Raw genomic sequence first — 22,458 nt, 5'->3', positions numbered from 1 at the left:
TACCCAGGACCAAGAAGTTGACTCCAAGAGTCAGATGGCTGACCTCCTGTGTGGTTACACACCGGACACGACTCTCTAGTTGTAGTAAATGCTGGAAAAAGAACAAAGTCCCAAACCACTGAGGATACACCTCCACCAGACAAGGAGTCCAAATTCATTGAATCCTCTGGCAAAAGGGTTTCAGCACAATCAGCAAACCAGTGGAGGATAGCTAATAGCCAGGCTCTTTTAGCTCACTACGATAGGGCACACTGGGATAAAATGGAGGGGCTCCTCTAACATCTTCGACAACAGTTCAGAAAAAGGGTACAGGAATTAGTTACAGCTGACGAGTAGCAAGTGCACCTGAACTGGATCCTGCTGGTAGTCTCTGCTAGAGTGAGTCCTGGCTCCTAAGTGCTGCCTCTGTTGTCCTGGGAGATTCAGAAGTAACCAAGAGGAGCTGCTCTTTGTGGCTTTGAAAATTTGTAGACTTCCAATACCTTGGGAGTTTCAGTGGAACCTCGGAGCGACAGTGGCCGATTTTGAGACGACTTCATCAGATATAGCACCACACCTGCCACGCTGGAGGATTTTGAGCTCCATAAAAAAGACAAAGTTCGAAGGTAAACATTTTTTTCCTGCCATAACCAATGGCTTCAGCTTGACCTCCTCCAGTGTCTGACTGGCTTCGAGAAGACTTTGGCAGATAAAAACCTTGCCCCACTGGAGGATTTTGACTTCTGTTTCAGAGACAAAGTCAGAAGATAAAATTGTTGACCAGGACAAACCCTCTTAATGAATCTGTCATGTTCCATTTGCTGGAAACCGCGCCTAAGTTCCACTCCACTGTGAACAGTGACTACTAATTGGTGCTTTACGTTTTCTTGGTGAATTTTGCCATAAGTCTTTAAAAAAATCCTCTCTGTTGTACCCTTTATTGGATTTTTTTATGGTGTCACTTTACTCATTAAAGCTTTCTTTATGTTTCTAAATTGTTTGAGGGATTTTTTATTGTGTTTCCATGTTTCATTTTAACTGTTTTGTTACTGTTTAATGCTCTATACGATTTCACATTTAAGCCTGTCTGCACTGTGCGATAGTTGCCCAGGAGTTCAACTTCAGTTTAAATTATTGAAACTGTGTTTTTACCCTGCAAGCTTCTGGTCCTAATCCTTGTGGTAGACTTCACCACAATGAATACACTTTCTTACCATGAGTACTGTTGCTTTTACCCGATTTGCAGAGATGCCTGGCTCATTAGGCACCCATTTTGCAGTCATTCTAGTCTTGACTGATATCAAACTACCTACTTTGAAAATTGCCGCAATGAGTATGTGTTGGACTTGGCCCTTTTTGGCTAAAGTTCTCTAAACTTTTTGCTTTCCCCTTAGACCTTTTTTCTGATATGGTGTTGCCAACTTAATGCTTTGGGTACTTTCCCATTGCTGATCCGTGTCAAAGTGCAAGTGCTCCCTGTATAAAGTGTAATGGTAATTGGTTGTCCATGATTGGTATGTTTGCCTTACTAGTAAAGTCCCTAGTAAAGTGCACTATGTGTGCCAGGGTTGGTAATGCAAATTCTACTAGTGGGCCTGCAGCACTGATTGTGCGACCCACACAAGTAGCCTTAAAGAGGGAACTCAGACCTGTCATTGCATGTTGTTCTGACAAGTGCACCCACTTGCCAGACCTTACTCTTCCCTCTCTATGCACACCAGACAGCCCTATGGTAGGTCCAAGGTACCCCCTGTGCAGGGTGCAGTGCATGTGAACGGTAGGACATGTACTAAGGTGTGTACCATGTCCTGACTGTGAAATAATCTCCATTTTGTTTTTCACTGTGGAAAGGCCATCTTGCCCATAGGATAGAATTGGTAGGCTGTGTAATATGTTTTCTAGCCTATCTTCCCAAAATCCTAAAATGGAGAGGTGAAGTTTAGTGTGCCTGTACTCTCAATGTAATAACACATCTTTTTATGAAGGTGGTTTTTCCATTGTGTGTTTAGAAGCCACTCTTTTAGAAGTGGCTTGGTTTTTGTGCTCTTAACATTTCTGTGTGTGTCTGCCTGGTTGTGGATTGACTGTCTGGATTTGAAAGTGATAGGATCTGGGGAATGTCTTGACCCAGGGGAGGAGGTGAGACAGCAACAGACTGACCTGCATCTGGAGTGTAGGGGGAGGAGTAGCCCCTAGAGGTGAAGAGGCCTGGGTTGCTGCCATAAAACAATGGCCCCATCTCCTGCTGAGTGATTGAGAATCCAGACCCCCACTAATCAAGGAAGTAGGTGTCACTGGCAGTAAGGCATTTAGAACTGGTTTGAACAGGGGTCAGTGCCCTCCTGAACACAAAGACGTCAAATACATTTAGGGGTACAACTATGAGAGCTGAAGCCCCTGAACTTTGAGGAGATGGATTGATCAAGACTGAAGCTATATTGTGGTCAAGAGGAACCTTTGCCAAGGAAGAAACAGCTGAATAGACTGAAGGAAAGGACTGACCCTTGCTGTGTGTTCTGGGGCTGGCCTGTAGTTTGCTGCGTGTTCTGGGGCTGGCCTGTAGTTTGCTGCTTTAACCAAGTAGAGGCTAAAGGGACTTTGTGTGCTGTGTCCCCATGCTTGAAAGGACTTTGCTGTGTCCGGAAGTAACTTATCCCCAAGGGCCTGAGGTGAGCTGGCTCCCTGTTGCGGAAACTCGGGAACACAAAAGTTTCCAGGAGAGTCTCAGCGACACTGTGTGTGTGTGTGTGTGTGTGTGTTTTACAGCCTGAGACCCTCGTAAGAATTGCCCTGTGATCGTGGGCACCTGGAGTCCAAGCGAGTCTCAGCGACGCTGTCTGCGTGTGCTTTGTGCAGCCTGAAACCTTCGTGAGTATTGCCTTGTTATCGTGTACCTGAAGCTCAAGTGAGTCTCCGCGATGCTGTGTGCGTGTGCCCTGTTGCAACCTGAGATCTTCGTAGCATCAGCGGCCCGGACCGGCAGCCCCGGAGGAGCTGAGCATCCGGCTCGAGCCCGCTGTTGCCAGAGCGGGACCTCAAGCCAACCACGTCGAGGGAGGGCCCGGGTCCCACTGCCCGGAATTCACAAAGATTGTCTCGGAGGCCCAAGTCGCTGAAGAGGAGAGGAGAGCGAGGTCGCACCCCCCAGGTAGTGTGTGTCGACGCCTGGGGCGGGGTGCAGGCTCGGCGGTAGATGCTCTCGGCCTCTCATCCCTGCAGCGCGAGCCTCTGCTTCGGCTCGTGTAGCGGCCCGTACATGCCAAAGGAGTGGCAGTACCGGGGCCGGAGTGCAGAGCTGTACTTTTTGATTACACCATATTCGTGTGGGGGCAACTGTTGACAGAGGCCGACTGCGAGTCGGCACAAGTGGAGGAGAGACCGCCTAAGGCACCGTGATTGGTGCTGGAGTGTATTACACATTGCATTTCTGCATAACTAACTACCTGATTAGTGTATTACGCATGGCATCGTTTCTGCATAACGAACTACCTGATTGTTGTACTATGCATTGCATTATTTCTGCGTAACGAAGTACCTGGTTGTTGTGTTACGCATTGCATTATTTTTACATTGCAAAGTGCCTTATTCTAGCGTTTCGCATTGCATTATTTTTACATTGCAAAGTGCCTGATTCTAGCATTACGAACTGCCTAGCATTGCATTAGGACTGCAGTGGAACGTTTAGAAGTGCACATTAATATCACCAGAACTTACAAGGGCTGGCTTGCCTAACAACCGGCCTGAAGGAATATTACAAATACGCATATGTTGGATCTATATTGTGTGGTCTTATTGTATATCTTTTTATATAAATGTATACTCGTTTTTATGAAACTCGTGTGGAGTCCATTTGTGGTGTCCTCATTGGGTTGCTGTGAGCGTGGTTGCAAATACTTTACACATTTGCCTTGAAGATAAGCCTGGCTGCTCATGCCAAGCTACCAAGGGGGTGCGCTGGGGCTATGTGAGAAGGTGTCCTTCCTTTCCTTGATGTGGAAATAATGGTGCCTATTTTGCCTAAGGGACCTACCTCAGCAACTAGGGATCCCGGGTCTAACATTTGGTGGTCAGCGGTTGGAATTTGAACGTGTATTTGCAAATTCACTCGCAGTGATTGGTGTACATCACAAGTTTTGCGCAGACCACGACGCAACCACATATTGTGTTCTTGATTTGGTGGTTCTATTTTTGAGCGACCTTTAAGCCACACATCATGTCTCAGAGGAGTCCAGTAGCCAGTGAGGCTGCAGAGAGTTCGACATAGAGGCATTGCTTACCTACAAAGTTTATCATTTGAGGCAATTCTGCAGAGCTTTGGGATGTCCCATGAAAAGTAGCGCCAAGAAGGAGCTGCAAATGGCCTTGAGGGCCTGGTGGAAAGCCAAAGGGGCTCAGGAGACTAGTGATGTTGATGAGGATGACCCAGGGAAAGGATTTGGTTCACAGGATTTGCCAGTGGATGGACCAGCCTCAGGGGCTGGTAGTAGCCATTCAGGGAGGTGTTTTTCACCAGAGGAGCTGGAGGAAAACCAAAGGGTCAGAGAGCATGAGTTGGATGTTTTAAAACTTAAAACTCAAGCAGAAGAGAAGAAGCTGCTCATTGAAAGTGAAAAGCGAGCAGAGAAGAGCTGGAACGCTCTTGCCTTGGAAGAGAAAAAGATTCTCTTAGCTCATGAGTTAAGCATGAGGGAGCTTGAAATGAAGTTTAAACAGGCAGAGTCCAGTTCAAATGGTGGCAGAGTACAGCCAGTGCCCAGTGTGGATGAGTACAAGCGTGCACTAGATGATTGGGTGTTGGTGAGCATGGCAAATGATTTGAAGGGGTTGCTCAACTTTGCCCCTAGGGAGCCTAGGCTCAGTAATTGTTTTCCAGGATTGCGCCAATCTGTGTTAGGGTGCGAGCTCTTTGATTCCCTGGAGCTGGCACAAGAGCCGGACCCCCGGTCATGGGTCCAAGGGTCTGAACATCTGAACAGGCCTTAGAGAGGGAAGAGAGGCAAAGTAGAACCGTTAGGTCCCAGAGTAGGGGGGGGGGGACGCATGCGGGCCAGCACCCGGTCTCAAGGGAGAGGGAGGGAGTGTGAGCAGCGTCCCCAGGGGTTCACCACCCCACCCTAGAGACTGGAGGGTTCCTTAGCGTCCTTAGAGGAGCACCAGGTTGGAGGCCTAGCACCAACTTGTCAGCTGTGTGAGGAAGAACACCTAGCGTCAGGAGGGCATGGGGACTCTGTCACTAGAGCTCCAGCGGTCCGGTCCTTAAGTTTGTGGGTGCCATTCCTAAATGGCAGGCACAGAAATCTAAATGGAAGGTTAAGGGAGAAAGGACCCCCACCCCCCTGTGGGAAAACCCGTGGGACCGTGTCCAGCCAGTAGGGCTAGGTCCCCTAGGAATGACCAGGGTAAACCCACTTCTAACCTAGAGGACAGGATAACTGGGAACAGTATCCTGACTGTTGGGTCTTCCAGGGATACCGCTCTAGGTGGGGGTTGGCAAGGGACCAGCACCCCTAGAGAGGCCCCAACTGCCTGGAAGTACCCATGGAGCAGCATAGTTGGCCCAGGGACCAAGAGAATCCCCTGGGGTCAGGAAGGCATAGAACAGGAGGGTGTCCCTGCGGTAGCGGGCCTGCGTCTGTGTTCTATCGCCCCAAGCAGGGAAGTCCATCAAGGTAGTTGATTGGTCTATCCTGGCCTTTGGCTGGGAGGGGGTTGTGTTGGACTTGGCCTTTTTGGCTAAAGTTCCCTAAACTTATTGCTTTCCCCCCAGACCTTTTTTCTGACATGGTGTTGCCAACTTGGATGGTTTGGGCAATTTGCCCCTGCTGATCAGTGTCCAAGTGCAAGTGCTTCCTGTATAAAGTGTAATGGTAATTGGTTGTCCATGATTGATATGTTTGCCTTACTAGTAAAGTCCCTAGTAAAGTGCACTATGTGTGCCAGGGCTGGTAATGCAAATACTACTAGTGGGCCTGCAGCACTAATTGTGCCACCCACACAAGTAGCCTTAAAGAGGGAACTCAGGCCAGCCATTGCAGTGCCTGCGCTCAGTTTGTTAAACTGCCATGTTGTTCTGACAAGTGCACCCACTTGCCGGACCTTACCCTCCCCTCTCTATGCACATCAGACACCCCTATGGTAAGTCCAAGGTACCCCCTGGGCCGGGTGCAGTGCATGTGAAAGGTAGGACATGTATTAAGGTGTGTACCATGTCCTGACAGTGAAATAATCTCCATTTCCTTTTTCACTGTGGAAAGGCCATCTTGCCCATAGGATAAAATGGGGAGGCTTGTAATATCTTTTCCAGCCTATCTTGCCAAAGGCTTAAGATTGAGAGGTGAAGTTTAGTGTGCCTGAACTCACAATGTAATAACACATCTTTTTATGAAGATGGTTTCTGCATTGTGTGTTTATAAGCCACTCTTTTAGAAGTGGCTGGGTTTTTGTGCTCTAACATTTCTGTGGGTCTCTGCCTGGTTGTGGATTGATTGTCCGGATTTGCAAGTGATAGGATCTGGGGAATGTCTTGACCCAGGGGAGGAGGTGAGACAGCAACAGGCTGACCTGCTTCTGGAGTATAGGGGGAGGAGTAGCCCCTAGAGGTGAAATGGCCTGAGTTGCTGCCATAAAACAATGGTTTCATCTCCTGCTGAGTGACTGAGAATCCAGACCCCCACTAATCAAAGGAAGAAGGTGTCACTGGCAGGGAGGCACCCGGAACTTGTTTGATCAGGGGTCTGTGGCACCCTGAACACAAAGACTTCAAAGACATTTAGGGGTATAACTATGAGAGCTGAAGCCCCTGAACTTTGGAGAGATAGATTGATCAAGATTGAACAAGACTGAAGCTAGTTCTTGGTCAAGAGGAACCTTTGCCAAGGAAGAAACGGCTAAATAGACTGAAGGAAAGGACTGACACTTACGCTGTGTTCTGGAGCTGGCCTGCAGTTTGCTGCTTTAACCAAGGAGAGGTTAAAGGGACTTTTCTGTGTGCTGTGTCCCCATGCTTGAAAGGACTTTGCTGTGTGCTGTGTCTGGAAGTAACTTATCCCCAAGGGCCTGAGGTGAGCTGGCTCCCTGTTGCGGAAACTCAGGTACACTAAAGTTTTCAGGAGAGTCACAGCGACGCTGTGTGCGTCTGCTTTTTGCAGCATGAGACCCTCGTAAGAATTGCCCTGTGATCGTGGGCACCTGGAGTCCAAGCGAGTCTCCACGACGCTGTGTGCGTGTGCTTTTTTGCAGCCTGAACCCTTCGTGAGGATTGCCTTGTTGTAGTGCACACCCAAAATCCAAGTGAGTCTCCGCGACGCTGCGTGTGTGTGCTTTGTGCAGCCTGAGACCTTCGGGAGGATTACCTTGTTATCGTGCACCCGAAGATTAATTGAGTCTCAGCGACGCTGTGCGCGTTTGCTCTGTTGCAGCCTGAGCTCTTTGTAGCATTAGCGGCCTGGACCGGCAGCCCCAGAGGAGCTGAGCTGCCGGCCCGAGCCCGCCGTTGCCAGAGCGGGACCTCGATCCAACCTAGTCGAGGGAGGGCTCAAGTCCCACTGCCCGGAATTCGCAAAGATTGCATCGGAGGCCCAAGTCGCTAGGAGAGGAGAGCGAGGTCGCACCCCCCAGGACTCTCTCGGCCTCTCTTATTCCTGCAGCGCGAGCCTCTGCTTCGGCTCGTATCGCGGCCCGTACTTGCCAAAGGAGTGGCAGTACCGGGGTTGGAGTGTGGAGCTGCACTTTTTGTTTACACCATACCTGTGTGGGGGCAACTGTTGACAGAGGCTGACTGCAAGTAAGCACGAGTGGCGGAGAGACTGCCTAAGGCACCGTGATTGGTGCTGGAGTGTATTACGCATTGCATTATTTCTGCATATCGAACTACCTGATTGTCGTAATACACATTGCATTATTTCTGCACAATGAACTACCTGATTAGTGTATTCGCATAGCATTGTTTCTGCATAACAAACTACCTGATTGTCATACTACGCATTACATTGTTTCTGCATAACGAACTACCTGATTAGTGTATTACGCATTGCATTATTTCTGCATAACTAAGTACCTGGTTGTTGCGTTACGCATTGCATTATTTTTGCAAAGTGCCTGATTATAGCATTACGAACTGCCTAGGGCTGGCTGGCCTAACAACCGGCCAGGAGGAATATTACAAATACGCATATGTTGGATTTATATCGTGTGGTTTTATCATATCTTTTTATATAAATCTACACTCGTTCTTATGAATCTTGTGTGAAGTTCATTTGTGGTGTCATCATTGGGTTGCTGTGAGCGTGGTTGCAAATACTTTACACATTTGCCTTGAAGATAAGCCTGGCTGCTCGTACCAAGCTACCGAGGGGGTGAGCGGGGGCTATCTGAGAAGGTGTCCTTCCTTTCCCTGACGTGGAAACGAGGGTCCCTATTTGGCCTATGGTACCTACCTCAGCCAACCAGGGATCCCGGGTCTAACAGTATGTACCTAAGTAAGGCTGCAAGAGCTGCCTTCCCTTTAGTAGAATGAGCTTTAGATTTTCCATCCCGGGGTTTGCTAGGTGTTTGGTAGTAATGCATTATACACTACATCATGTGTCATGGTGCAGGTGGTTTAGAGACAGTCTGTCTAGTACTGATCATGCCATAGTTAATTTAAAGTTAACTAGGTTATCAAATCGCTTTAGTTTTGCCTCGTCACATTTACAAAGAGCATACTTGTAGTAAAATGGTTTGATTTCATTCAGAAGACTGAGACAAACTCTTGGAAGAAAAAACTATTTCCTTAAGGCCATCTTACTCCTATGCAACAGTGTATGTTTTGAGGGTGCACTGTTTGACACGTTGTACTGTCTGACATAGAAAGTAGCTCTTTTTGAAGATTTGATTAAGGGAAAGAACGTACTCTGGATCTCTTAAAGGTACTTATGCTCAAGGTGTCCGCCTGCTGATTTTTATTTTTTTTATTTTTTTTCTTTTCTTCCTCCTAGCAATTGTTAACATCAAATTTCTTTCTATGAACCAGGGCCATATAACGGACCCACTTTTGGTGTGTCTGAATTAGCATACCTTTGCTTGGCAAGGCTGTTAGTAGAGGCTATAAACATTTTACTGTTTTACCCTTAGAATTCTGTAGTAGAGACAATGTCACCTGGAATGTTTAATAAATAGTTCAGTCAGCAACACAGTTTTATACCCAGCATTACGTAAGTGTGAGCTACTTCATTTTCATTATGATGGTCTGGTCCTTTTTTCTAATTTTGTGGCTGAATTAATTTGTCATCCCATATTGCCAAGATGGGCTAATTCTTCCCACATTGCTTTGCTATCATGTATGTTGCTAACATTGTCGTATAGATGTAAACGTTATCTGTGTTAATAATATTCTCAAATCAGCACATCTGCAAATACACCACTGGCATGTATTTTTTTTTTTTTTTAATAAAAAAAATCAATGCATCAAATAGCAGTAAAAAAAATATTTGCAAATTAAAAACAGTGGTGTAATAACATTTGTGTTTATTCTTCTTTAAATTCTTCATTAATGAGCAAGCGCTGAACAATTCTCTTATAATCTTTTTCCAGATAGGCTTCCAAATGTAATTTGATATATTTTTTTTTTTTAACTTACGTTTCCAAATTAACTTTAAAATGCCAGTAGTAAAACAATGGTTGGCAGTGGTTAGAAAATGAGAAAGACTGAGTCAGATAAGCAGTGTTTGTGAAACTCCAAATGAAACTGTGTCCCTCTATTGGGATTCTGAACCACTTGTGTCCCACAATTCCCTCCCTTGATAGTTAAACTTTTTTCTGTTTTTTATGAGGCATGATTCCAGACCACGCCCTTCCCTCAAAATTGTTTCTTATGAGAAAAACTTCCTTTTAATGCTCTGTCATATACCCTTCCTGCAGTTGGTAAGTATCAGTTGCGTTTTCTCATGGCTTGTCTGTGGTATTTGGGCTGACGTCCACTTGACACCGTGCCCATTTTGCAAACTGGTTTGATGTGCATTCTCCGAGGGAAAGAAAAAGGCAGCTATTAAAGTAACTCTGTGAGCATTGTTCATCATGCTATTCACCGTCCATATTAAAGTGCTTGACATAATAGCATGCTTCTTCCACTACTGTGTAGTCCTCGAACCGGATTGAGGAAAAGGATATTCAAAGCATGTGTGGCTGTATTTACACATGCTTTGCATAAGTCCGCCATCTGGTGTTGGGCTCGGATGATTACAGGAGGTTTTTCTGTGAAGAATTATTTTTGAGTCACAAGGCTATGTGACTCCTCCTTTCGGTAGCAGTGTGCATGGGCATCGACTCAGTTCCATTATATAGTCCTCTACATCGGACGGTATTGTTTCCATCGAGTAGTTTATACTCTATATCGAGAAATTTAAACAGGTCAGAGTCATCTGTTCGCCTCCTCGGCTTACGGCTTTCCAAGAAAATGAGCTGCTAATGGACCGCACTCTGTTACATTTTTGTCAGAGGCAGTGCCACTCCAAATATTTTTATACAGATCTTCACTCGGTCTATAATTTATGCCACTCGCCCGATCATCAAGAAAGTACGTGTGAGGCTTGCAAACTCTTCAGGTCAAAGAAAACTCTTTGTGACCGACATGCTCGTTGTCTCAAGATGCAGCACAAACACAGTTGACACTCAAGACCTCTTTAGTCTGCGAGATGAACAAGATGAAGTAGCATCCGCAGCCCAAGAAAAAAATCTGTCTCCATACACAATTCCGGTTCCGACCAAGAAAAAGATTCGGAGATGGTGGAATCCTTCCAAGATAATCGGATCGTGAGTACTTCGGCCCCTGATCCGAAACCTAAAAAATTCACTTCCCACTGATAAGCCTACTCTAGGGCCACCACTGCACAAAAGCCATGGTGTATACCAAAAAATACCTTCGGAACCTCCGTCCTCTGGCTCGGCACCGAGAGATCAGCTTTCAGTAGGAGCCTCTACCTCCAGCAAAATAGGAGTCTTGAGACCGAAACACAACGCACTTGTTGATTGGGAACAGAGCGGCCAGGCACCGAAATCAAATAACATTCCCTGACCGGAATGTTTTACTTTCAGGCCCAAAACGATTGCTGTCGGATCGAATTCACCTCCTCAAACTTGATCCAAAACAGAAAACTTTGCAAATACAGCATGGAACAAAGAAGATTATTGTTCAGCCAGCAAAGCTTCAAGAGGGTCTGGACACTTCACCACACCCCTCTTAAAAAACAAAAGGAGAAAGACACTAGCCATACACAACCACACTTGCATATGTCTCCATCACAGCCTACCACTCCACCTCCTAATTTTTCACCGCAGTCACATGAGGAAGGCATTTCACATCATCAATCCCCTTTTCATATAGAGGATACTGATGACAACCTATTGGAGCATACACAACCTCAAGTTTCTTGGGATAAATGATATAGAGTCACAGGATAATATTGATCCTGACCTCTGTCCTTCACGGCCTTCACCACCAAATGATGCCTCAGCTTTTCAAGATTTAATTGCCGTGGCAGCAGCCTTCCATCAGGTCCCTTTACATAAAGATCCCATCGATGATGACTTCTCTTTGAGACTCTCACTAATGTTCAAAGAAGAACGCAATATTTACCAATGTTAAAAGGAGTTCTTTGTCATGCTGATAACTTTTTTAAAGACCCAGTTAGAGCTTGCATTATCACACTGAGAATAGGCAAGACTCTTTAGTTGTAGCAAATTCTAGAAACAGGGCAAATTCCCAAACCACTAGAAATTCCACTCCACCAGACCAGGAGTCACAATTAATTGAATCCCCTGGCAAAAGGGTTGCAACCCAATCAGCAAACCAGTGGAGGATAGCTAATAGCCAGGTCCTATTAGCTCACAACGATGGGGCACACTGGGATGAGCCCTCTTTCCACAAGAGTTCAGAAATTGTTGTGCTAAAGACAGAATGTTTTGAATCCTGACTGAATTTGGAAGTGCGAACGCTAGGCGAGTATTGAGAGTGGCTCCCCTGAGTATGGCTGTATTTGTGCTGGTTGCAAACAAGATTTTTGCAGGTGGACTGTGAACCCTAACTTGTGTAACAGAGTTAGAGTTCTGAGAATATTGACTGCAAAGGCTTGAGCTGTTTGTTAGACAGTAAGGGAAGAAATGAATGTTTTACTTTCGTAGATGGGCTGCTACTACAGATATACATATTGTGAAGACCCTTGAAGCTGTGGTGACTATGAAGGGAAGCACCATGAACTGTTGAGGTTTTCCTTGGAGTAGAAAGTGTAGGTACTTTCGCTGAGTGAGTGGGTATATGAAGGTAGGCGTACTTGAGGTCCAGTGTGTCATGAAATCCCCCTGCTAAAGTAATGATATGACTTCCTGAAGGACCATGTGGAAGTTTTCTGATAAAATGTATTGATTTAATGCGCTGAGATCCAGAATGGGTCTGAGTGGCTGTCCATTTTGGGGATAAGAAAGTATAGGTAATATTCCCCTGTTCCCTGTTGTTGAATTGACTCTATTGCTCCTTTTAATAAAGGAGCTGCTATCTCTTGCTTGAGTAGTGCCTGGTGCTGAACAAAGAGGTTGTGTTTGTGTGGTTGGATGTTTGGAAGGGTGGCAATGAGTTCAAGACAGTAACCATGTTGGATAATATCAAATACCCATTGATTGGTAGTAATGTTTTTCCATTGTGGTAGAAAAATTTAAGACGTCCCCCCTACAGGTGTTAAATGTTTGAGGAGAACGCGAATGAAGTCATTGTTTTTGGTTATTTGGAGTGCGGGTGGAGTTTCCACGCCCCTCAAAATTGTTCCCTGTATATGATACTCTGTAGAAACCTCTCGAAGGTGAGGATGGTGACGATTTTTATATAAGGTTGCTGATGTGTCAGTAATGGAAGACCTTGCACCTTGTCAAAATGATGTGCGGCGAAAGGAACTACAAAATGTGCTGGTTTTAAGCGGCCCCATAGATTTTGGCTCATCTGAGTCCTTTTTTTATTTTTTCCACGGCTATGTCAATTTGAGGCCCGAAGAGGTGTTGCTTATCAAAAGGTAAACTAAGGACAGCTTGTTGTACTTCTGGTTTAAAACCAGATACCCTGAGCCAAGCATGTCTACGAAGTAAAATGCTGGTATTTATATTTCTAGCCGCAGTTTCAGTTGCATCAAGCGCACATTTGATGGAAGTTTCTGAAATCAGTTTCTTTTGTAACTAATTGCTGTCCCCTCTTTCAGACTGGAGTACAAATCCCAGCAAATTGGTACTAAGACTACTAAGCATGATGACCTCCTGCATAGTCATAGTTCCACACGCCCGACTACCTATGAGGTCACTGCAGGAATGCCTCCCACTTCAATGGACTCAGTCACAGGGTCAGCTACAATATCGAGTGTTGATAGACAACTGCACTCATCACTCTCTGCTTTGGTGAAACCTACAAAGGGTGGCAGTTTCTGGACCCAGTTCCCTAAGTCATTCTCTCAGTAGATGCCTATCTTACAGGTTGGGGAGCCCACCTTTTCCATCTAACCATCCAAGGGCTATGGGATGTGCAGTACAACACCTCAGTCTCCATACCAACTACCTAGAGCTTCAAGCTGTTCACCTAGCATTAAATGCATTCCTAACTCACCTACAGAACAAAATTGTCTAAATCTGGACGGGCAACACATCATCAATGCATTATTTATAAAAACAGAGGGGGACACACACTTCAGGCAATATGGCATTTAGCTTTAGATCACAGCATTCATCTCCTAGCAGAATATGTCCCAGAAATGAGCAGTCAAGTTAAAAAAGAAAAAAAAAACATTTTTATTGTGTTTTCCATAAACAGCTTACATTGACATTGTATTGTCCATTTAGCATGATTGTTGTAAATGTACATTGTAATTTAACCAGTCTATCAGGGGTTGGAGAGGGTACATTCATAGTGAGGTTGGCTATTGGGTTCCTTGTCATGGTCGTGCCTTGCCTTTTGTGTCTCGTTATAGCTATAATAAAAGTTGTGCGTCTTGTTCGGTGCCCGGTTCCCGGAACTACCGGCTTAGTTAATAAACTGGGGTGGAAAACTGGGGTAGTTGGGGCAAGGTGAATGGGGCATCTTCCTCCGTGGGCGTCCGGAGTTATGAGAATTGTGTGGCTGTGTGCGCTCTTATGTGGGGGGGGGGGGGTAGGGGGATGAACAGTCCAGTTGAAGACTTCCTCATCAGGACACCGCACCAAGTCCACAAATGGGAACTTCATTCCCAAGTTCTATTCACATACTTTCAGAAATGGACGTTTCCAGAAAACGCGAAATGCCAAAACGTCGCAGCCAGATTCCCACACCCATTAACCAAGGGCAATGCTGTATGAAGAACTGGCCAGGGATGTTTGCATACGCTTTCCCCCGCCCCCACTATTTTTGTTTGTGGTCAGGAAACTTCAACAAAACCTCACTTACACTAATACTAGTGGCACCCACATGGGCTCATCAACCATGGTTCACCACTCTACTGGAACTTTCTCAGGTGAGTCACAAGACACTTCCTCTCCACCTGTACCTTCTCACACAGAACCATGGAGAAATTAGACCTTCCAATCCCAAGGACATTAACCTTGCAATATGGCTCCTGAAATCGTACAATTTGGGTACCTAAACCTTCCACAATCCTAAATAGATATTCTTAAAGAGGCACGTAATCCTACAACAAGAAAATGTTACGCAACCAAATGGGAAAGGTTTGTTATTTATTATCAAAGCCAAAAATGTAATCCTTTGATGTACAAGTACAAACAATAGTTTATCTTTTGTGTCTGCAAATTTCAGGTCTTGTGTACACTTCTATAATACTATGTTTAGCTGCAATAGCAGCCTATCTACAAAATAAACAACCAACATCTTTATTTTAGATACCGGTCATTAACGTGTTCATGGAGGGATTTAAAAGAATCATTCCCCCTAAGATGCCACCAGCACCAGCTTGAAATCTAAATGTTATATCAACACAGCTCATGGAACCACCATTCATATCAGGTCCAGTATTTATCTTGGAACGTGGCTTTCTTAATTGCAAATACTTCACTTTGTGTTGGTGAGCTCCAAGCATTAACCTTAGAAGAACCATTCTTCCGACTGAATAAAAACACGGTGGTCTTAAGAACAAATCCAAAGTTACTTCCTAAAGTTGTCTCCAATCCATTGGACTACCAGTGTTCTTTCCAAATCCAGATTCTGTAGCAGAAAGATCACTTTACACTTTAGATTTCAAAAGCACTTTCATGTATTATATCAACAGAACTAAAACATTCAGAAAGACAAAGCAACTATTTATTGCATTGTCGCCTCCACACACTTGGAGACCGATTTCCCCAAAATGGTATTGCCAGGTGGATAGTTAAATGTATCACAACATGTTATGCAAAAGCACTAAAGGAAACTAAAAGTTAATCCTAAAGCCCAGTACACTAGAAAGATTGTGGCTTCTATGGCACTTCCAGGGAACATGGTCCACACCACACACTTTCACAAAACCATTGTTTGGATGTGACAACACGCCAACAATCTAATGTTGGACAGTTAGTACTACGTACTCTATTTCAAACCACTCTAGCCCCCACAGGATAGCCACCGCTTTGGGAGAGGGACTGCTCTACAGTCTATGCAAAGCATGTGTATCTGCAACCACACATGCCTTGAACGGATCATGTTACTTACCCAGTAAGCATCTGTTCTTGACCTGTAGTGTTGTAGATCCCCAGATACCTGTGTGATTGGTAGTTTCCATTTTTCTGCATTACTTGCATGGAGATCACATAACTTACACTGATTAGAACTCCATTCTCACCCTCCTGCGAGAAAACAATCTTAAGATTGAGTTGATGCCCATGCGCACTGTTACCGAAAGGAGTCACATAGCCTCATGATTCGAAAAGAATTCTTTGAAGAAAAACAACTTGTAATCATTCTAGCCCAACAATAGATGGCGGACATATACAACGCATACAAATTTACAGCACTACATGCTAAGAACAGATGCTTACTGGGTAAGTGTGAGAAGTTGGCCTGGTATATGCTGTCCACTAGTTATAGTGGACACCTCGCACCAGTCCAAACGACCCTTATTGATGATTAGGTTAAAGACAACCTTTATTGAAAGCTATCCTAGTGGTAGCTATAGAAAGCAGCCTTCTGGCCAAGTCTTGAAGGAATGTAAAGCAGCTTGGTTTACCAGATTATAACCTCCTGAATGATCAAATGAAAGGAGAACCACACAGGATATATGTAAAATATATGTATTCATTACTAAACACTCTCTACTAACCGCTTTATGAGATTAGAGCACAAGATGCACAATATTAAAGAACTAGAACGACAATAAATAGCACAATACACAGTGGGCCCCAGGGGGAGACCAAACCATATATTACGAAAGTGGTATAACAACCACAAATTGACTAGACACAGTGCCTAGGGCACGTAGAATCGCTAGGACCCCAAGGAACCACCCAAGTTAGTGACGCAGGGGACCCACGGGGGACGCGTGCTGTGTGAGAACACAGCTGCGAGCTCCGTACAATCCTATGGGAAAGTCGCAGTTGGAATTTTAAAGATTAAGGACACTTAGGAGAGGACTTGGAGCAAACTCTTTCAAACTTAGAAGGTTCTAAGGCCAGCACCCATGTGAGCACCGGAGTACTCGTGTTAACCAACCCAGGGAAGCCGGGTGCATAGGTGTCAAATGGTGCCGGAAATCTTCGTAGTTTTCAATGGCGTGATGCTGCAAAGTGCTGCTGCTGGGAAGAGAAGTGTCCGGTGTGATCCAAGCCTGGATCGGAGCTGGGAAGAACCTGCAAGCAGAGGGGACAAGAGTCTGGGTCACTTCAGGGTGACCAGGGGCTTAGTAGACGGATGCCTACCGATGTCGGGTGTTTCAGGTGCGAAGAGGTGAAGCTTGACTCTGCAGCCACGGGGACCTTGAGACGCCGACTACCAAAGTCCGCAGGCGAGCTGTCCCACGAAGGATGCCGAGTGCTGGGGGGGGTCAGTGTCCGGATTGGAGACCAACAAGCCTTGGCAACTGCAACTGAAACCCACGCCGTTACAGAAAAGATGCTTCGGTGTGGGCCAGCAAGGTCCTGGGGACTCCCCAAGCGGTGAAGAGTCAGGGCACGTCTGGAGCAACCAGAAAAGCCCACTTAAAGTTACAGTTCCCTTCTCAGGGACCCACAAGTCGACGGACCAGGGCTCGCGAAGGGACCTCGAGAGGAATCACAAAATACCAGCCCACGGAACACTTGTGGAGTGTAGGCCGGTAATCTTCAATGGAATCACTGCTCAGGATCTGGACTACAAGTAGCCCAAAGCTCAGCCTCAGGGATCGCCAAAAAGCATATGCTGCTGCAAATGTGCACGGTGTCCAGGGGTTCGGGTTGCATGGTCCCCAAGAGGGCTGCGGGTCTCAGGTTTGCTGGGAGCACTAGTCGACCTCTGGGAAGCTTGGGAACCCACCTCCTGTGTTGCAAGATCTTCGGAGTCCTTCAGGAGCTGCGGAGATGCAAACCAGTCAGATGCGTTTCATGTGCCTGCCTTGCATGGGAGTAACTCCTTTACTCCAAGGGAGATTCTTCGGTCATCCAACGTATTGTAGATAGTACTTGGTTTCTGTAGCAGAGTTTCGTCCAGGTAAATCTAAAGTCCTGTAGCCAGGGGTACCTACTTTATACCCAAGGAAGGGGTGGGACAAACTCTGGAGGACCCACCTATGGGAGGATCAGGACAGAGGGGTGGCTACAACCATGTCCTTTGTCCAGTTTCACGCCAGAGCAGGGGCTGATAGCCCCTGCAACCGGTTTGAGCTGGACTATGCACAGGGACACCAAATGTGCCCCCAGTGCAGACATCAAAGCACGAGTGCACCCACCCAGGCCCAATACACTAAAGCCTGTCTGAGAGGTGGTCATACCTCCCTGTGACAGGAAACCTATTGTCCAGCCGTCCCCTGCCGAAGTTTCATCCAGCAGCAGGAGGGCGGACTTGTGTCTGTGGCTGGCAGCATCCATTTTGTGATGCCAGGGTTTATTGAGCTGGTATGGGTGTACCTGTGTTGTAATATTTCTCCCTCTAGTAGGGTGGAATCATACCTCCACACCAGTTACTGGTGTGGAGGTATGATTCTAAGGTGTTTGACACCAAACACAACATGTTTCCATGCAGCCGTTTTAAAGTTGGCATTTACCCCGAGGTTATAATGCTCTTACGAGTATATGGTTGGCTGCATCACAAACCACCCCGGAATAAAGGTTCCGAAAGCTGCAGAGGGGCTCTGCTCATGCATGGGTACCCTCTCACATAAAACCCAGCACCATGCCTTCAGGATTGATAAAGCCTGCCATAGGGGTGACTGATAGGTTTATATGTGCAGTGATATGGATAGATATAGTGAACCTATATCTAAGTAAGGGGTGCATGCACCACCTTACACAGGCTGCTGTAGCAGACCTGTTGTATCATTTTGATTGGTCTCCCAGGGGTGGCATAATACATGCTGCAGCCCCTGAGAGGCCTCTGGGGTACCTATGCCCTAGGTACATAGTATACCATATACTAGAGACTTATAAGGGTACCCCAGAATCCAATCTGTGGTGTACCTAAAGTACATACAATCAATTTAGAGAGAAGGCAGCTAGGCTGGGGTCCTGGATAGCAGGATCCCAGCCAGACTAAGTCGAAAACAGTGAAACCTCAGCAAGAAGTGGGGGTAACTATAAGAAGCAGATCCTGCTCTCCTACAGTAAGTAACATAATCCTTTTTTTCCCCAGTGGAACTCAATGATGTCTGCTACACCTTTTAAAGTTGAAGCCTATTTTAATGTTAACATTCCCATGAAAACTAACAAATTATGATAGGCAGGTTGAAAATTCAGCTTCCTTTGGAATGCTCTTAGATGCCCTGCATTACACCATAACTTCAATTCAAAAGAAGCATAAATTGCACTACTCCACACGAGGAATACAGCTTCCCACTTCCAATTTGCAGGTCATTCAGTGAATACAAGCACATGAACGGAGGCAAGTTAATATAATTATTCAAAGACTAAAAAAGATAACTTTGTGCTAGCTTGCAATGTCGTAGTTTGTCTTTCAAGTCACCTAGAAAATCTTTACTGCCTGTAGAGAGCGACCTTGTTTTCAGATAAGGAATCAATATCTGATGTTTATCTGTGAAATCTTTCCAACTTCTTTGACACCATCTCAATCAAGTCACCTATTGACAGTGCCAGTACTTTCCAAGTTATGGTGTTGGGAGGAGCCGTATTGAACATTTCCCTTTAGAGACCACAGACCAAATCTTTGAACGTTTTTGAGACCGCAAAGCATCTTCTGCTTACTCTAGTTCCAGGGCTTCTAGACTAACCCCTGTGTGCCATTTATATTGCCCATTACCTTCCTAACTGCTGTACATATTTTTCAGTTTTTACAGTTTGGTTCTACTCCGATGACACTCCGATCATGGTGAACCTGGTGACAAGTTTCCCAATGCCCTAGATGTTGCTGCTTCTGATATCTCATCAGTAAATAAGGCACTGGCTGTCATTTGTCTTAACACAAGCAAAGCTGATGTTACTCTCCGGTACCAGTCAGACTTCTTAAGGCTTTGTGCGGCTGACTAAGCTTGGTCGTCTCCCTTCGCAATTGGAGTCAGTAAGGAATCCCATAGTTATACTCTATTCGTATTTCTCTGTTGGTTCTCAAGTAGAAGCTGTCATTTAAAGCCTCTTATTATTATTTAACATCCTAGGGTCTGTAACTTTGGTTATACCCAACCTTATTTTGTTAACTCAAACTGTACTTTTTTCCAGACTACTCTTCTGTTCAGCTGTATATTTAAATGTATCTCAATTCAATTTAGATAAACTGTAAGCAGTTCCCAATTGAGTGATCCATATTGTATTCAGACTAAAGATATCGCACAAGGCCCTAGATTGCCCCCCAAACCCCCAAACTGTACAAATGTGTAGACTAGATTACTTCAAAATCTGTTTAGAATTTCAGAATCATTCTGGCTCTCTAGGGTCCTCTAAGGATGCTAAGTTGCTTAGCTCCTAGTGGGCATGACACTACATTTCACGGAATGGTGCTCAGTATAGCTGTAGTTTAGGTCTGGAGTGTTTTTCCATTTTGCTGACTTTTGTTGCTTTAAGCAGAAGGTAAAAGGATACCTACTAAACCCAACTATTGTAGATATTTAGTTGCACTGAATGTAGTTTTATAATGTTCAAAGCCTGTTTTTTCTTTTGTATGTTTTGATCTGAGATGTACTGTTTTTGTTGTATTTACGTCTTGAAGCTGGATATGTATTTGGAATTGGTGCATCAAGATGCATTCCTATTAAAGTGATTCTAAATATGGGTTTAAAATAGGAATCGATTGCTATGTTTGGAATCGTACAAATGTATCACAAAACAGAAATTCAGCATGTTGACCCTTCGTCAAACCTTCCTCCAGCTCTGAGGGATTGAATTTACGCTTTACAGTGCATACTTCCACATCTAAATTGTAAGGAAACTGTTGGTATGTATGTGGTTTTCATTTTCATTCACATTACTTGTTGCAGCCATTTTCTGCTATTTTTGGGTAGCTGTCCCCTAGTGTACAGAACAGTTTTCATCACTACTTTAAGTCCCTGATAATTTACACTTTTTCTGAAACCTTGCCTGTTCAGACATTTCATGGTGAGTAGGGTTAGCTACCATTGCAATGCCCTGCCTCAAAAGGACCCTGTAAATATTTTTTGAAGTCCTTAGCAGTGGTGACGGCAAATCTCCAGAATCTGCAGATTTACATCATTCTCTCTTTGTCGTGAAAGATGCCCGCATAATGTTTAAAAAGCGGTGTGGGATAGATTTTTACACGTCTGCATCTTTCCCGGTGTATTTCATTCATTACCTGGTGTCTACTCTGAAAATGATAGAAGCTACTGTGTATATTGTGACACATAACCTATTATTTGTAAAAGAGAAGTGTGAGGTTGTTAAATTCTCTGACTTCCTGTGGGATTTTGCGAGCTCTTACCAGCTCACTCAGTGGTATTGTGCATCTTGATTGTTCATAATGCAAGACCACACATTAATTCTTTGATGAGGCTTGGAACATCAGTTGTCTCTGAGGTTTCATTAAACCCTACCATTGAATGCGCAAACCGCTGATGGCGCTGCGCATCAAGTGGGAGGCAGATCTGGTGGAACCCATTGCAGAGAATGCTTGGGAGGCGATTGTGGAGCGGCCGTGGAAATGTTCCCGAAATGCAAGTTTTCAACTCATTCAATTTTATATCTTCCATAGTGCCTACCTCACCCCCAATAACATTGCTGGGTACTTTGGGGGGTCGGGCACTTGCCCCCGCTGTGACCAGGGTGGGGCAAATTTCCTTCACATGCTCTGGGACTGTCCACGGGTGGGAGACTTTTGGTGGGAGGTGATGACTGCCCTGCTGACTGTGACAGAGAGGGAGCTAGTGATGTCGCCCGGACTCTGCTTGTTGCAGTGGTTCCCGCACACTACCAAGACTTAAGGTTACCAGCCGGTTTATAGACCTGGGGTTGATCTTGGCTAAACGAGAGCTTACTTCCCACTGGAAGGCGAGGCATTGCCCTAGTTTAGTGCACTGGAATAGGGAGATGGTGAAGTGGGCAGAGAGCGAAGGGAACTATAGGTTGCAGTTGGCCCGGCGTAGTGGCAGCGAGAAATCTCAGGAAATGGCAGGAGCATGGGTGGAACTCCTGGAGCTGTTCAAGCATCCTCCAGTAGACGATGAGGAGGTCCTTGAGGAGGGGGACGTGGCAGGGATTCCTTGAGCGACCCTTCACCGCAGGTAGGAGTATGGGACCGGGGGAGGCCCATGGGAACATGTTAGGCGATTTCCCCCTGATGTTCTTGACCAACTCACTGCTGTACCCCGTGTGCTGGGGAGCGTGGTAGGTGGTATGAGAGGCATATCTGCACTATTGTACAGCTTAGTGGCTGGCGACATGCTTGGGAGGGTGGCTGGGGAGGGGCTTTGTTGTGGAAGTTTTTGAGCGGGAGGAGGGGGAGGGTGGGGGTCATTTGCTCCTCGTTGTTGCACTGGATAGTTCATGCAAGACGGGCTGAAGGGTATTGTGGACACTTTATGGGACATTGGATTTGGGTCTAGACTGAGATTGGGGGGCTGTTGGTGGTAATTCCTTCTGGTTTTCGCTGTCACCCAGTCAATGGGCAGAGGGCTTGCGTGTGTATTTACATGAAACTTAATAAAAGTCTGTTAAAAAAACAAATAATAATTAAACCCTACCATTGCAGTCATTGGTGATAGATGTGTTTCTGGGAAGCATGTATGAGTCACAACCAAATACACAGAACATGGTCTTTAAAGGAATGAATATACCACATCATTTTTCTGCTCTTCGGAAATCTTGTTTGCTGGTTTCAGTGGACAGCACAGCAATGTATTATGCTTTAAGTCCAAATGATTC

At 45.5% G+C, this 22,458-nt stretch overlaps 1 protein-coding gene across 6 annotated transcripts in view; it reads left to right on the top strand.

The window, feature by feature from the left end:
• EXD1 (exonuclease 3'-5' domain containing 1) overlaps positions 1–22,458 on the top strand; it is a 972,955-nt gene that overhangs the window by 82,770 nt on the left and 867,727 nt on the right. Inside the window, exon 2 of one of the 6 annotated variants that reach the window (XM_085627143.1) lies at positions 14,857–14,980. The exons of the other annotated variants lie outside the window; for them this stretch is intronic. Within the exon in view, the coding sequence (XP_085483269.1) occupies positions 14,959–14,980 (22 nt within the window). The 5' untranslated portion in view covers positions 14,857–14,958. The remainder of the gene's footprint in view (positions 1–14,856; positions 14,981–22,458) is intronic. 6 annotated transcript variants of the gene reach the window in all.

Source organism: Triturus cristatus, chromosome 9 (assembly GCF_964204655.1).
Source record: "Triturus cristatus chromosome 9, aTriCri1.1, whole genome shotgun sequence".
NCBI lineage: Eukaryota > Metazoa > Chordata > Amphibia > Caudata > Salamandridae > Triturus > Triturus cristatus.
The sequence above is the reverse complement of the archived record's forward strand: the minus strand, read 5'-3'. Positions and strand labels throughout refer to the sequence as shown.